Source organism: Aulonocara sp. 'chitande type north' Nkhata Bay, linkage group LG2 (assembly GCF_057382095.1).
Source record: "Aulonocara sp. 'chitande type north' Nkhata Bay isolate Kocher_YH1m ecotype deep benthic linkage group LG2, A_spYH_male_GT1.1, whole genome shotgun sequence".
In the NCBI taxonomy this organism is placed as follows: Eukaryota; Metazoa; Chordata; class Actinopteri; order Cichliformes; family Cichlidae; genus Aulonocara; species Aulonocara sp. 'chitande type north' Nkhata Bay.
The window spans coordinates 1,643,895-1,659,069 of record NC_141345.1 but is presented as its reverse complement, the minus strand read 5'-3'; the positions used below and the strand labels follow the sequence as shown (position 1 = coordinate 1,659,069).

The 15,175-nt window shown below is 39.2% G+C and overlaps 1 protein-coding gene across 8 annotated transcripts in view; it reads right to left on the bottom strand.

Annotated features, from left to right (window-relative positions):
- diaph2 (diaphanous-related formin 2) overlaps positions 1 to 15,175 on the bottom strand; it is a 367,696-nt gene that overhangs the window by 333,303 nt on the left and 19,218 nt on the right. For 7 of the 8 annotated variants that reach the window (XM_086301138.1, XM_086301187.1, XM_086301178.1 and 4 more), the window contains 2 exons: positions 10,979 to 11,083; positions 6,365 to 6,385 (listed from right to left, as the gene is read on the bottom strand). In XM_086301138.1, coding sequence (XP_086157264.1) covers positions 6,365 to 6,385; positions 10,979 to 11,083 — 126 coding nt within the window. The remainder of the gene's footprint in view (positions 1 to 6,364; positions 6,386 to 10,978; positions 11,084 to 15,175) is intronic. The other variant, XM_086301149.1, reaches the window with a different exon arrangement.

Below are 15,175 nucleotides of genomic sequence, written 5' to 3'. Positions count from 1 at the left end.
TAGCTATTACATATTTACAATGTTATTAAGTTATCCATAAAAGTATTTATAAAGTACCGTGTTGAACCCTCATATCTTCCTAGAAGAGCCTCAGTGTGCCATGATGCTCATTCTGTGAGTTTTTCCTCAAAAATGTTCTCCTACTTGGTGTTCAAAAGCACTCTCTGACATAAAAGTCCATCTGTCTCCCACAGGTGTTAATTTAGGTTGAGATTTGGTGACTACAAAGGCTGTAGCATGTGATTAATTTTTATACTCATCAAACCATTCAGTGACCTCTGATCGCCATTGGCTGGAGGCATTCTGGAGAGGACCATTCCCATCAGAATTGTAAAGTTTTATCATTAGACAAAGGTGATTGCTCAGAAAAGCTTTGTATCGATTTGCAGTGACCCTTCTGTCTGAGGGGACGAATGGACCCAAACCATACCACTAAAATGTCTAGAGCAGCATGAACGAGCAACCTGTTGTAAGACATTGTGGCAAATGTAGCATGTTCTGCCTAATAACTGCCAAGGGTATAATAGTAACCGGACTGTTTTTACAAAACAAGAAAAAACTGATAATGAGTAAGATGAAGACAATAATGAGCTTATAAATGAACAAATCTGACATTAAAAGGTGGTTAGTCTACCAAACCTGGATACGCTACAAAGCTACGACATAACAAATGAACTGGTAAACAAAGAAGCACAATTCTCATGGACAAAAAAAAACATTTGAACAATGACAAGAGAGCCCTTTATGCCTCCACAACAAGTCAAGAAAGGATGTACATGTTTCCTTGTCAATGATCAAAAGAGGACTTCACCACCATAACATCACAGGATTCACCACACAAAATGCTTTCAAACACAAAAAAATATCAAAAACACACAAAAAGAGACTGATACAGTTTTAGATCTGGTTGTAGATCTAAGGACGAATGAAAAAGATATCAACCTGAATTAAAAGGATGGAAAGAGGAACGTTTGTAGATGCAAATGATACAATCGATGAGTTCACAAAGGAAGAAAGGCACATGCCTATAAAACTGTTTATGACAAAAGGGTTCCCTTTGACCTGCAAATGGAGCAGAAAGGAGGAACCTGGATTTGTCAGGTTGATGTCCAGGTTATTCAGAGAGATTCAATTCCAGTGTGGGCTCGTTTCCCTCAACTGCATTAGTACAGCTTGACTTTGTAGGTGTGACGGGGTTTTCCTACATAAAGAATGCTTCTCTCCATCATCTCAAACTCGTGGGCCATAGTCAAATGCAGAAATTATGCACAGAACAGTAAGGCATGACTAGTTATCCAGATATTTACATCTGAGCCCCAAATGATAACCATTGGGTTTTCAAACTGTAGTCTACATGTTAGCGCCCTAACACATCCCAGTGAAGGATTCTGGGAATAGAATTTTCCTCTAATTTGAGTCATTAAAGCAACAAATGTTCAGTATTTATTAACAATGATAGCAAAGCATATTTAAAGATATCCTATGTGAAAGTATTTTGTCAAATAAATATTTCCTAATCTCACTCTCAGGCAACTTTTTATGTCAATCAGAAGAACTCTAAAATTTGCTTTCAGCCAATCAAAGAAACATCTTATTGAAACGGTCCCCTCCAGAGCATGTTTCCTTGATCTTAATTTAAAATAGAATCTATGTTGAACACTGGCTCAGGGCATGGGAGGCACACGCTATTGATTAATTTTTCATTCCTGTTCTTTTAAAGAACCAAGGACATGTGCCACATCAAATCTGCTCAACCCTCAGCACCCAGTTTAATAGCTTGCTTGAAACAAAAAGTCTTTTGAGGTATGTGGTTTTAAAAGGTAAGCAGGGAGGGAGGGTGCCTTGATTTCCTTTCAGGCTCACCATATTTCTTTTACTTTTTACTTTTTTTTTAGGGTCCTTCACAAGCACTCCTGGCACTGTGAACGAACACTTGATTGGAGTTAAAGAGGAGCCAGATGTATGCCTCATATCCTTGCAACTCTCTTTCTATGTCCCTTGTTTCCCATCTGGATGCTTTGCGATTCTCTATCCTAACGATAACTATTTGCTAACAGATTGTCCAAAAATCCTTGGCACTAACACAGAAGATTAGGAGCACAGGTAATTCACCTGAGATACATATAATATCAACCAATAAAACAAAAGAAATGTATATCAACATCCTTCATTTCAGTGCTAAAGGGTAAGTGCATTTCTCTTGCCTTTCTCTCTAAAAAAAGAAATTTAGGGGTTTTGACTGCTGATCATAAAAAGTTATGTCCAAATTTTGCATATTGACTGAATGCTCTGAATGTGAATTTTTACCTAAGGTATTGATTAACTTTTAACAGTAACTAATAAATTAGTGAGGAAAAATGCATCTTTAGAAAATAATGATTTAAAAAATACATCAATAAAATACCTCAGGTGGATTGCAAATGAAACTATCTCAAAAATGAGGAAAATATCAAGGTTTAGTGCTTTTGCAATGCTGTGCGTGATAGACACACAAACATCTTTTCATTTAAATGTTGAATATACAGCCACATTTGAACAGATTAATGAAAACGACCTTGTAGTTGAACTAAGTTATACTCCATGACATTAGGATGTGAGATTTTTCTAATGTATTCCTATCCTCCTATAGCATACACAATCACATAACTGCATACATCCGCACAACTCTGCACACAAGAAAATAAAGTTGATGTTAAAGACATCTTTAGCTACACTGAAATTAAAATGCCAACATTCCAATGCAGCAGAAAAAAGAAGACAGTTTATGAAGTTCATCAGCTATAGTGAAGCCGATACAGCCTCTTCTGACTTTTTTTCTCAGATTGTCTGATGCGTTTTAGGATCTCTGGTCCAACCCACACACTGAAAACACACACAACCACACCAGCCATCACCACCTGACATCTCAGAACTGACCACGATGTTACCATGGAAATAAGCAGTCATCTGTCCAGTCATACAGATATTGATCACCTCCCTGTGGTCTAGAGATTGCAGTTTCTTTTTTTCTTTTGCCTGCATCACACAACCTCTCACAATCAAAGGCTTTCACGTTAACACTGCAGTAGACATTGATGTATTGTTACAATGTGGCCCTTGACTTGTGACGTAAATCAGGCCAAGTTTTACAAAGCCTGATGTTATAAAGCCATTGTAGTGGGTACAGGGAACTGCAGCGCACTGCGTAAAACATGCAGTTACTTATATGTATATGTTATATACAATGAATCTTAACATCAAGGGTAAAGACCACAAACTTGATGACACAGGGGCAGAATAGGGGCATTAATAGGGAATCCACACATTGAGAGCATATGCGGCTTTGCAATGTTGTACAGTTTAACAATGGTCAAAGTGGATTACAGGTAATTCCCACAGTCTCTGTATTCCTAACTCATTCTCCATGAGGAGAGTGCCAGGGAGGTTTCATGCCTTAGACAGAGAAGTTACAGTTGTATTTTCCCTGCAGACAATCCTAACCAACACTTCCCTTACAGCACATAAGAGAGCACTCTGTCCAACCGACACACGCAGACAGCATGAAAATGGGAATCTGCCAGCAAAGCAGGGAGTTGTACTGTAGGCCATCATCGGCTAAATGCTCTCCATCTGCACCCCACTAGCTTTCAGTTGGGCTTTCAAGAATGACAGTTTATACCTGCCTGTATGTTAGCCATATCTATGGGCTACTGGTAGAGGGATGGCACAGAGGTTACAAATGCATCAGTATTAGGGCTGCCACAATTATTTTGATAGTCGACTAGTCACCGATTATTTTTGCGATTAGTCGACAAATCAGATCATCATCCATTGGACGTAAAACGTACAGCTTATTGCACCAGCATGCATCCGCTAACTAGCATTAGCTTACAGCTTTAAGTGTTTAAGGTATGTGCTAACTAAAAATAAAGACAAGATGATAGTTTATTAAACTTTTAATGAATTTTGCAGATTGTCTCAGTGGAGTTTAATAAACTCAGGCGTCTGCTCCTTGCCATCTAAAATATAACAGGTAGTGAAGGGAGTCTGGTGTTTTACACCGGCTCCAGTGAGCCTTCAACCCTCCAGCTATCGAGCGGGTGGGTAACAGACGACTCCGAAAACGTTGGGGCACTTTTAAAAATATGTGATGTCTTGATAAACCGAGCAGATATTTGAAGTTTATACAGCTATATTCGCCGAGAAAATATGTTAAAAGTTTATTTTGTGACCCAGAAAGAGTAATATTAAAACTAAGTAGCTGCCGCCATTGTTGGAAACTGGAATAGGCTGAGCCGAGCTATGAATTCTGGGATAGGTTGGGCCACGAAGGATACATCCGACTCATCCTTCAAATTCGGGGAAAAGGAGGACACATTTGGAGGAATCTTTGAATCTGGAAAGCCTTCGTCGCGTCGCTGTAACGTAATCGGCCTATAAATGCGGCCTCCGAAGGATGCAGCCCGTAAATTTGGACACAGCTACAATACTGGAGACTGCTTCTTCTTCTTGGTTTAAAGGCAGCTGGCATCTTTGTACATGCAGTGCTGCCACCTTCTGTTTCAGTCCGTTATTACACTCTTAAATCATACTATTTATTCCTGCGTCTTTCAGGATCTTACAAAGCCTCAAACGACACGTCGACTATTAAATTTGTCGTCGACGATTTTGATAGTCGACATAATCGTGACTAGTCGACTAATCGTGGCAGCCCTAATCAGTATGCTCTTGAGTTGGAAGCAATGCATTTGATAGGGTGCCTGCATGGTTTGCAGAACTTCTTAATTTAGGTCTCACAATTCAAACTTGTATGATTTTGTCATATTATGCCTAGTGAAAACAAATCGTCCATTGCCGCCGATTGAAAGCTACTCAGTCCAGGTCAATAGGGGCAGAGCTGAAAAACCAGTTCTTCCAACGGAAATAACCAAGCACAAAAGAACAGTTTGACAAAGAAGGAGAAAACTCAATCGATACAAATGGTTCTGTTAAATGCCTTGCAGAGCGCGGTTTGTCTGAGCTCATGAGCAGAGCAGAGGCCAGGTCACACAGTGCTACTTTACTTTGTCTGTGGGTTTCTGTTAAGCTTTACAGTCCTCCTAATCCTCACAAAGCTCTCAAAAGGTAATAAGCCACAGTTTAAAGTGACAATTCAACACTTGCCAAACTATGAACCAGTAGATGTTAAAAAAAAAAAAACACAAAATAATTTCTTCTTTACAAAAGAGGGATGCCATTTCGTAGGTGAAAATAAGTAATCTGTATATTATAATGTGAACAAATGAATGTGTATTGCCAATACTGTGGGAAATTCCAATAGTATACTTCAAGTAAACTACCTGAAGTAAAATGAAGAAGAAGAATAAGCATTTGTAAGGAACCAGTCGTGTTCCTGTCACATGGGGAGCTGTTGACAGCAAATTTTGATAAACAACCATAAATTTTTCCACTATCCTAATATGGTCGAATATTTCTGCTTTAGGCAGAAAAATATTGCAGTGCACTGTGGGTCAGTGTGTGTCTGTGTACAGTATTTATGAGTGTGTGCAAAGTCCTTTTAAGTGTTATACTGTATATTTTTAATGTGGATCCAAAGTGTGGTACATGTGCACCTAAGAAAGATCCTCCGTTTGATCTCAAAAAGAAACGCGAATCCCTTTGGGGTTGTGTCAGGAAGAACATCTGTCAAATTAAACATGTTCAATTGAATTTTATTTATGTAGCGCCAAATAACAGCAAGGCGACGTGTAGAGCTACCCCCTGTGGTGGGGGGTAGTCAGAGAAGCTTTACTGTATATTCTCTATGTGCATTGTATCTCACAGACAAAATGTGTGTGAATGTGAGAGTGAATGAATAGTGGTATTGTAAAGCGCTTCGAGGGGTCCCGAAAAGCGCTATATAAATGCGATCCATTATTATTATTATCATTAAAATGATTTTGATAAACAGATTAGATTGAAGATTATGAGAATTTGTGTAAAAGCTATCCTTCTTTGTGGATATTAAAGTATTGAAATGCTAATAGAAGTTACACTGCAATCAATTTCAAAGAGAAACAGCAAAAACCAACAAAAGGTGTCCTTACTCACTTTCAGGCTGTATAATTTCAAGATTTCTCATTTTAAAGTGCTAAAAATTTGCATGCAGGAAAAGTGTTGACAGTTTATAGCCTTTTCAAATTAAAGCCCATTAGTAATATCACAGGTGAAAATGAAAAGAAAATGAAATGACCCTCACTTGCACAGTTCAGAATGCGCTCCTCAACATCCTTCCAAAACGAGATAAAATGATGTGCAATGTGTATTTGTGAGCTTAGGGAGTGAATAAAGACAGATACACAGAAGTACGAAGATTCACAAGCTAAATAAATAATGGGCTACTTACCGCAACTTTGCTCCCAGTTATCTGCATGCAGCGATCAGCGGAGGAGGTTAATGTGCAAAAAGACACAAACAGCACAATCATTAGTAAGGCCAGAGAATTCTCTCCATTACACGTTGAAGCATTAGCGTAACTTATGGGACATCACAAAAATTCTTCACACAATTAAAGCACACACTATACACTTACAATTGAAAAAAGCCAACAAGAGAACATTCAAAACTGTCGTCACATGCTGAAGATAATGTCTGCGTTTGGCAGCTGCAGTGTTACCAATTATTTTGAATATGAATATTTGCTCGGCATATGAAAACACGCCGAAGTAAAAGTTGCGGCAACAAAAGCGGAAGTCATGTTTAGTCATGCCATCTTCCACACAAGGTATTAATTAAATGATTAAGGGGATAAAATATGATTGCCCTTGTGACTGCCTGATTGAATGAGTGGTACAGAACAGAACAGTGGCTAGTGTGGGCAAAGAGGCTCTGTGGACTGAAATCAATCTGCTGCCATTAACGTTGGGCTTCAGGTGTCAAATTTGCGTGGCGGAGCTACCTTGAACCCATGCAGTCAGCACGATTCTTGAAGTTTAACCTTGTTATTTGTCAATAGTGGCAGGTAACGGAAGTGATTTTCATTACTGCAACTGTGGGGCTTGTTTCACAGTAGGAGTGTGTCTGTCAGCAGAGTAAATGTATTCTAATCTGTGGTTGAGCTCTTCTTTCTCTGCCGTATGCTTCTGAAGAAATGCATTTTGATTGCAGGAAGTTACAGGACACACTAGGGTACCCCGTCTCTCTAGTATGCAGAGAGGGGAAGTACAAAACCTACCTTTTTGTTTCATTTACTGTCACGCACAAATTCTCTAGATGTGTGGCCATATGATGCTTGATTCCCCTCTCCATCACTCCATCACATAAAGCGTCTTCTACACGTCATCACCTGATCGCAGAAATACTACTTTGTATTCACACTCTAACTACATTTTCCTTGCTTTCCTGCGAATGCAGCATATCACTATTTAAGACGGTGCATTACCTGAATCCTGCAGATTAGACTCCTTGAAATGAGTCACATTGATGTAACTCAGAGCTCAGATATTTTGCGTGGATATTGATGCCAACCAGATCAAATACGTATTTTTAATATTATTTCATAGCAGCTTGACCAAAATAGCAGACACTATCTTTAGTGTGTTCAGATAATAGTCAGAGAGGAGCTTAAGGGGGAACGGCACAGTTTCACTAACGAGTTTTTGGTTTGGGTGCAATGTAACACCTTTTTCTGAAACAAGGACAAGTTTTCTCATTTTACTACCTTTTGAGTTCTGATGCTTAGCAGGAGAAGTCAATAGGCACACGTATAAAGTCAATAGGTGCAAGTATACAGATTTTTTTATTCAGAACAAATACAATTATGTCTACTCTTTTTTTTCTTTTTTCCAAATAATTACGTAAACACTTATCAGGCTAACAATAAAGTGCTTGAATGACCTCAGCAAATCCAGGTCCCACTCAGAGAAGAAGGTGGCACATTGGTTGCATCAAACAAACCAATATTTGAATAAAACTTCGTTAATTACACTAGAACGTCCCCCTGTTAAGACCCTGCCATAACACCTTTGCTGGATGAGATAGAGCAAGTCTGGAATTATACACTGAAATATTCACTGCTGGTAGTCAAAACTAAATCTCAGAGAAATTCTAATAGTATCAATTGTTTAGATTAGTTTGGCACATATGTAAAGGGAAGAAAGCACAGGAAAATAAGATGAGAAAGAAGTGCAGCTGTTCATGCAAAGCTGATGGACAATGATGTCAGTAGACACACTCGTGCAAGAGCAGCGTTGGATTCCACTGAAACACAGCTCATATTCAAATGAACAGGGTTAATGTGGAATTCTCCTGTGAAAAGACATCCCGTTTGTGTTGGGGGTAATTTGCTAGACCCCTGCTGAGGCACCCTGGTATACTATGGGAAGTGTTCTCAAACTTTCCTGGCAACAGACCAGGAGAGAGGTGGCAATTCACAGGAGAGAGAAGAAGAAAAGCTTTAACTTCCCTTTGAAAGACATATTTTACAAGAGAAAACAAAGTAAGAATTAGTCTTTTCCCATTTTATGTCATTTTCGAGCCAAACAGCAGTTGGATGTGGTATGTCAGTAAGCATGAAAGGTGAATATACTGTACATACAAGAAAGGAGCACCCCGTGAGAGAAACCTGAAGCACTTAAAGCTATTGAACTCCAGGAATACTGCCTATTCCTGAACACTAAGGCACATGTTCAATTGAGCAAGTCTGCAGAGACAGACAAGAAAAGGGTTACACAATACAAGGGGGATATTTCTTGTTCTGCCAGCATTTACTGATTTAAACTTCTAGTTCCAAATCTACGTTCTCTGCAACTGCATTAAGTTGAGAAAGAAAGAGGTGAATTAAAGTGTCTACACACAAATTTGACTACATATGAGTGTGGAAGAAATGGTCCTGGTTGTCCCCCTTATATTTCAATGACTGAAATGAAAGGTAAGTGCAAATCAGACACCTATTAAATAGCGTGTGGAGTAAAAAAAGAAAAGAAAAAGACAAACAAAGCATGTTTGTAGCCGTTTGACACCAACAAAAACCACAACCTCCCAATGCAGCATACATCTTTGCTAGATGAGCAAAATGACATTAGCATTGAATGCACAACAGCAAGACAGAGAATCCAGACAGACAGACATCAAAATGCACTCCTACATTCAATCACCACTCACATGCGTATTAGCACCCATATGCAGCATTAGCTCCCAATAATGTCCAACCTTTAATTTACAGACATATAGGCTCATTCGTGCAGACTGAGTGGAAAAAAATGATGGTGATTTTGAAGTCTAAATTATAAAAGGTCTCAAAAATTTAAACCCTCTTCACACTTGTAAGGCAACTGCTGACAAACTACACTGCAGCAATGAGTGACTGGGTTACCACAACCCACATCACACAGTCCAACAGCAAAGGAACACTACAAGGCGGTTTGAGGAAGCTTTACTGTTACATACATTTGTAAATATTTAAATAAAGTAACATTAAGAAATATCTTTTTTCATCTATCAGGACGTAAAAGAAAGCGAGGCAATTAATTGTATAAATACACTTTATTGAAAACAGGAGAACAAATCTACTGATGACTAAATTATCCAACTTGGCCATTTTTTTGTTCTTGTTTTGTTTGTGTCTTATATTTTTTTATACTCTTAAAATAACAGAATTTCTTCCTGGAATAATCTCTGATATACTCTAAAACATTGAAATAAAAGTCTTCCTGTCTCTCTCATACTGTAGTTACAGGAATAATTGTTGTGTATCACGTTGCTAACTGCAGCGAATTGGCAGCCGTGTCACATTACTATTGCAATCATATGTAAAGAAATGGCAAACTATTAAGTTGAAGCACATTATCTTTATGTATTATTGGTATGTAATGGTGTTTGGATATATAGCTGTCCTGTATTATAGTGTGACTGCATGTGCACTTGCATGAATCAGCACGCACACAATCACCACTGACATTCAACCATCCCCTTTCTTCAGACCTATTAAATGTGATAGCAGGGTGCTGACAGACATCCCATTTTGTCCTCTGTCCTTTGACTACATGGATTACGTTATTCATTTGAATAAAATATCAGTGCTCACAAAGCATAATGGGCCCTGTGTGGAATTCAATCATCTCGGATAATCATCATTATCAATAATGCCAGTTAATTACCATAACAATGAGGCAGGTAATAAATGATGATGTCAAGAAGGAGCTACCAGGTTCAGGAAACAAAGAGGACAGAAATCACTTTTTCTTCTACTTCTTCTTCAGAAGTGATCTGAATTTTACAGCACGAGGCTGGCCACAACTTCAATAGACAATACAAGAATTTATCATACATTCATGGATCGCTGCCAAAACTGTTATTGCTTAAAATGATTAAGCATCGCCTCTCCACCAAATTACTCCAACACAAAACAGGCAAAATCATTTTAATTAATTTTATATCTAATCTCATTTTAAAACAACTGAGAGTCAACAGACCAACAAAATAATTCTGCTAAGCATCCATAGCATGCAAAACTAAATGGTAAAGCATGCTATGGTGCAGTGTAAAGAATTATCACAGGTTTACTGGTCAGACATTTGTCCTATTTCACTCCTGTGTTTGATTGCAGTGCCTCTCGTCTTTATAAACAAATAATGCAGCAAGAAGACACCACCAAAAATTCACATGCAATTATACACCTGGACAACCAACCGTTTTCATGCAAGCATGTGACTGGACCATCCACCTATGATTGAGTAAGTGAGGGATTGCCTTAAATCTGGAAGATTTTGGCACAACAGGAGGAGAAGTAAGGGATATAGATCAAAACTGCAATCAAAGGCGTGGATTTCAAGCATGAGGTGTGAAGAAAGGCAGCAAAAGTGAGCGTGTGCAAGAGCAGATGACAAAGCAAGCAAAAAGCATCATGTTGTCATTCTAGAGAGGAGTGTTAAGTGTCGTGACATTGCAGCCCACCAGTTACAACTGTACAATATATCTTAGCTTATAAAGACATAACTCTGAAATGCATTCTCTCACTTACAGATTTGGCCGTGGCTGAGATGTACTGGACCACCATCTCGCGTTTGGTGCTCAGGTCCTTTTCTCGCAGCGGCGCTTTGCGATCCTCATTCAGGTTCATGTCCTCCTACACAACAAGAAAGTCAAAATGTTAACAATGAAGCTCTGTGATACTCAACAGTTTTAAGTAAAAACAGATTTTACAAAAATACTTGACATTTGAACTTGAATTTAATAAAACATTTCAAATCAACTGCATTTCACAACCTCAAACTTGTTACAAGGTTATTTACAGCACAATGGTTTCACTAACAAGAAGAAGCTTTTTCAACAAACACACAATTATTGTTCCATTTCCACTAAAATCCTTTAATAGAAAATCCTGTTTCCATGGCTGAAAAAAGTTTGCTGTCTGTTTCTTTATTAAAGTCACGTGGCTCCGCAGCAGAAAATAATGGCAATAATAATTAGCCCTTGAAACGAAAGTAGCAAGGCTGCAGCAATAAAAACTGTACACCCCAACTCAGAACAGGAGAACAAAATCAAACACACTGCTTCTATTGAGGCCATGCAATCACATCAGATAGGCTGGATAGGCAGCATCTGTGTGTTATTGGGAGTATTATCTTCATGCTACTTTAATTCTGCATCACAAAAGAGGTCTTTCATGTGAGAGACATCAGGGATAGAGCGAAGGCTGGACAGAGCACTAAAAGCTAGGGAATGACATGATGATTAGAATGGAGGGGGATGTTTATCAGAAGCACTCTCTCACAAAGAGATGGGTAGAATGAACAGAGTGAAAAAACATCCTCCTCGGGGTTTTAGAACGGCGAACCTAAAGGTGTGGAGGCATGCTGCCCTCTGCTGGGAAGCAGAGAAAATCATTTGTCTTTTAGTACACGTTGATCTGTTCTGACAGTGATTTCCTTTCATGCAGTTAAGTGTAAAATTCAGCTAGAGAAAAAAACGAAGCGCGTGAGTTGAAAGTAAGAACACTGTTTGAATGTCTTACCACAAATAACCTGATTCACAAGGTTTTTCTTCATTTGTTAGCGAAGCATGGGCAGGAATTCCATCCAGGGGCACGGTGACCTGAATTCCTTCAAGCATATTTCCTCTAGTAAATACCCTTTGAGCTAGAAAAATCATTAATATCTATGGGAGATAGAGGAGGGGAGAAAGTGCAGCTGAAACTTTTACAATTGGCAGGTTTTTTTCACTGAAGGAAACCAGCAGGTTTTTCAATTAATCTCTGAACCCTGCTAATTTATCTGCTTAATTGGCATTCAATAAAGGAGGCAAAATGTGATGGGGTGAGTACATTATGGGAGGGGTAGGAGCAGTGGGCCTGCGGGACGCTTGTCAGGGGGCAAACTCGAGGAATGAGCCCTCATGTTTCGCCTCCAAAATGATTAATGCTCTATTATTAATTATACCCTCACAGGCTACATAAAAAGGAGTCTCAAGATATCATGCCTATGCTGCTGATGTGACTGAAATGAGGAGATCTGAGCTTGTATAAATGACGGCGAAGTTACGGGGACAAAGATTCCTTGTTTGTCTCACACTGGTCTGGCAAAATCGACTAAGAATGTATTTCTACAGTAGCCAGGCAATAAAAACACAGCAGACTTTCTGCTGATTGCTTCGTCCTAAATACAGTCGAAGCAATCAACGAGTTTTCATACGTATTGTGCAAAGCTCTTGACTAGCCAGTAACCTAAATCCAACTGAGCAGGTGTTTGACTCACTAAAGACCAGTCCCCAAACAAGCAATAACTGAAGATGGCTGCACCACAGGCCTGGCAGCACCTCACCAGGGAAGATACCAAGCATCTGCTAAAGTCTGTGGATGGTAAATTTCAGGTATTCATTAACTGCGACAGATTTTCATCAAATTATTGCATAGTTTAAGGTTATGATTTGACCTATAAAATGAGTTTGCCCTTGTATTAAAAAGGCGTAAAAGAAATTACTGCATGGATCATATAATGTGGACGTAAGCGCCCTAATATTAAAATCTTGAGCACAATGCAAACCGTTAGACACTCACTGCTGTGTTTAGTTTCTAAAATATATATAAAATAATACAAGATGGCCCTAAAATTCCAAAATCCTGTGGTGTGGTAAGCCTAAAACAGAGCAAAACCAGGGCACTACAGGCTTTGTATCATTGAAAGGGAAAATTAATGGGAGCCATCAAATGCATCTCAGGCAGAAAACAGTATGGAGTGCTCACCCTATGGGGAAAACTGGATCTAAGAAAAGTGGAAGTATAAAATGTTTTGCTTCAACTGTGACAAATCAATTATTTTGTCCACTAGCCTCAAGTCTGATCCATGAGTGTGTAAGGGCACATGCAGTAATTCTCCTGTGGGCTGGTTTTAATGTCCTGGTGCAGAGTGGAACTGCTGAGGGATCACATAGGAGCTTATTACGAGGAGTGTTCATCCTGACAAGGCTCACAGAGAGGCACATAAAACCCCAAACTAGCCACAGCAGCACTGCAATGTCACATTCTTCTTTCACTGCTCCTCTGTCTTTGCGCGCACCTCAATACCGTTCCCCTGCTCGAAAAAGATATTCTCTAAAGAGCGGAAACAGAGACAAATTGGCACAGAAATCAAATCAGTCGAATCAATCAAGTATGGATGTCATGCTCTTGCAGGTTTTCATGCTGGCAGCCAAGTAAAACCATCATCTGGGCAATAATGCCACGACTGCTAATGGCAACTTGGGAGGAGAGTGCCAATATGCAGCAGCCATATTCACACCATCAGGCAGACGGTCTAAATTGAGGAGATGAGTTCATGCGTTTGACCTCACAAAACACCACGCCTATGCTAGTGTACAGTCATAATTCTACACATTAAAAAAAGGACTGTGGTTATCGTGATACCTCGAGGTTTAGTAAAAATCTTCAACAGAACAGTCAATTCTTTTTATATGTTGTTTTTGTGCTATTAGTGAAGTCGACTACAGCATTATAGCTGCGTTTCTAGTGAGACGCAAATACATGAAATTCCAGCAACTGATTTATGTCTACGCATTTTGATGAGATCCTGTGAATTCAAGCTGTGCACATCTTAGGAAATTCCGTGACAAAACGCATGGAGACATACAAACACAATGCCCTCCTAAGGCAGCGCTGAAAGTAAATGTTTTTCCATGCATTTTAACTTTCCCCCTGTACTTTTACAAATATACTCCTGCTCTTAATGGTTGGTTTCAAAAATTCTAGAAAGAGTTCATTTGGCTTTCCTGGCCACTGACTGAGTGTTTCTTCCTATATTTTGACAAACCCTTTTGATGACCTTTCAGTAATAGGCTACGTGCTATTTAAGCTTTGAGATACACGGCGCAATGTGTGACCACTTTGCAGCGGAAAAAAGTATTTTCACTTTCCTGCTAGTCATTAACGCACAGTAGGGGGTCTCACTAATATGCCATGGGTCAGCCCTTTATTTGAAGCCAGCTAGACATCAAGACTGCAACATGTAGGACCATAATAACAATCAATTACAGAATGGGTGTAGAGACAAAGAAGACAGAGAGCAACTGGAATGTGTGTTGAACAGATAGATGTTGAAGAGAAGCTACTATCATCAAAAGAAACTACACACCACAGTTCTGTGTTTACTAGGTTTGACCAGAAAAGTTTACTGTCTATGAGTGTAAATAGCGCTTGCTTAAAAAGTACATAAGTAAATAACCCTTTTTTAAATTTTAATTTCATTACTGTAATTATACTTCCCAACCCAAAGTGTCAAGGCCTGTCAAATGTCAGACCAACAAACATGCCTTCTGTGTCATCTGTCACTGAGCAAATTGAAGCCTGGGTTTAATGTCACGCCGCTGTGAGCACAAACATAGTAATTGAGAGGTGAACTGAGTGACAGGGATGAGCACCCAGGCAAGAAAACACTGAGCACTCGCCTGATGAAAACCAGGAGCACTGGTCGTATTTCTCTGGCCCTGGCAATAAAGACCATTGTATGAGAAAAAAGGAAAGGCAGCCACCGTACCACACACACACATACACACTCAGAGACATTATCCACAATAGTACACACAACCTATGCAATGAAGCCAGAGTAATTCAGCTCCTCACTTCAAAGAGATGGGCTGAAAGCTTTTTGTAAGATTTCAATCCTGCAGTACATAAGGCCAAAAATGCATTTCAATGGAGAAAATCACAAGTGTGACAGAGCTTTGA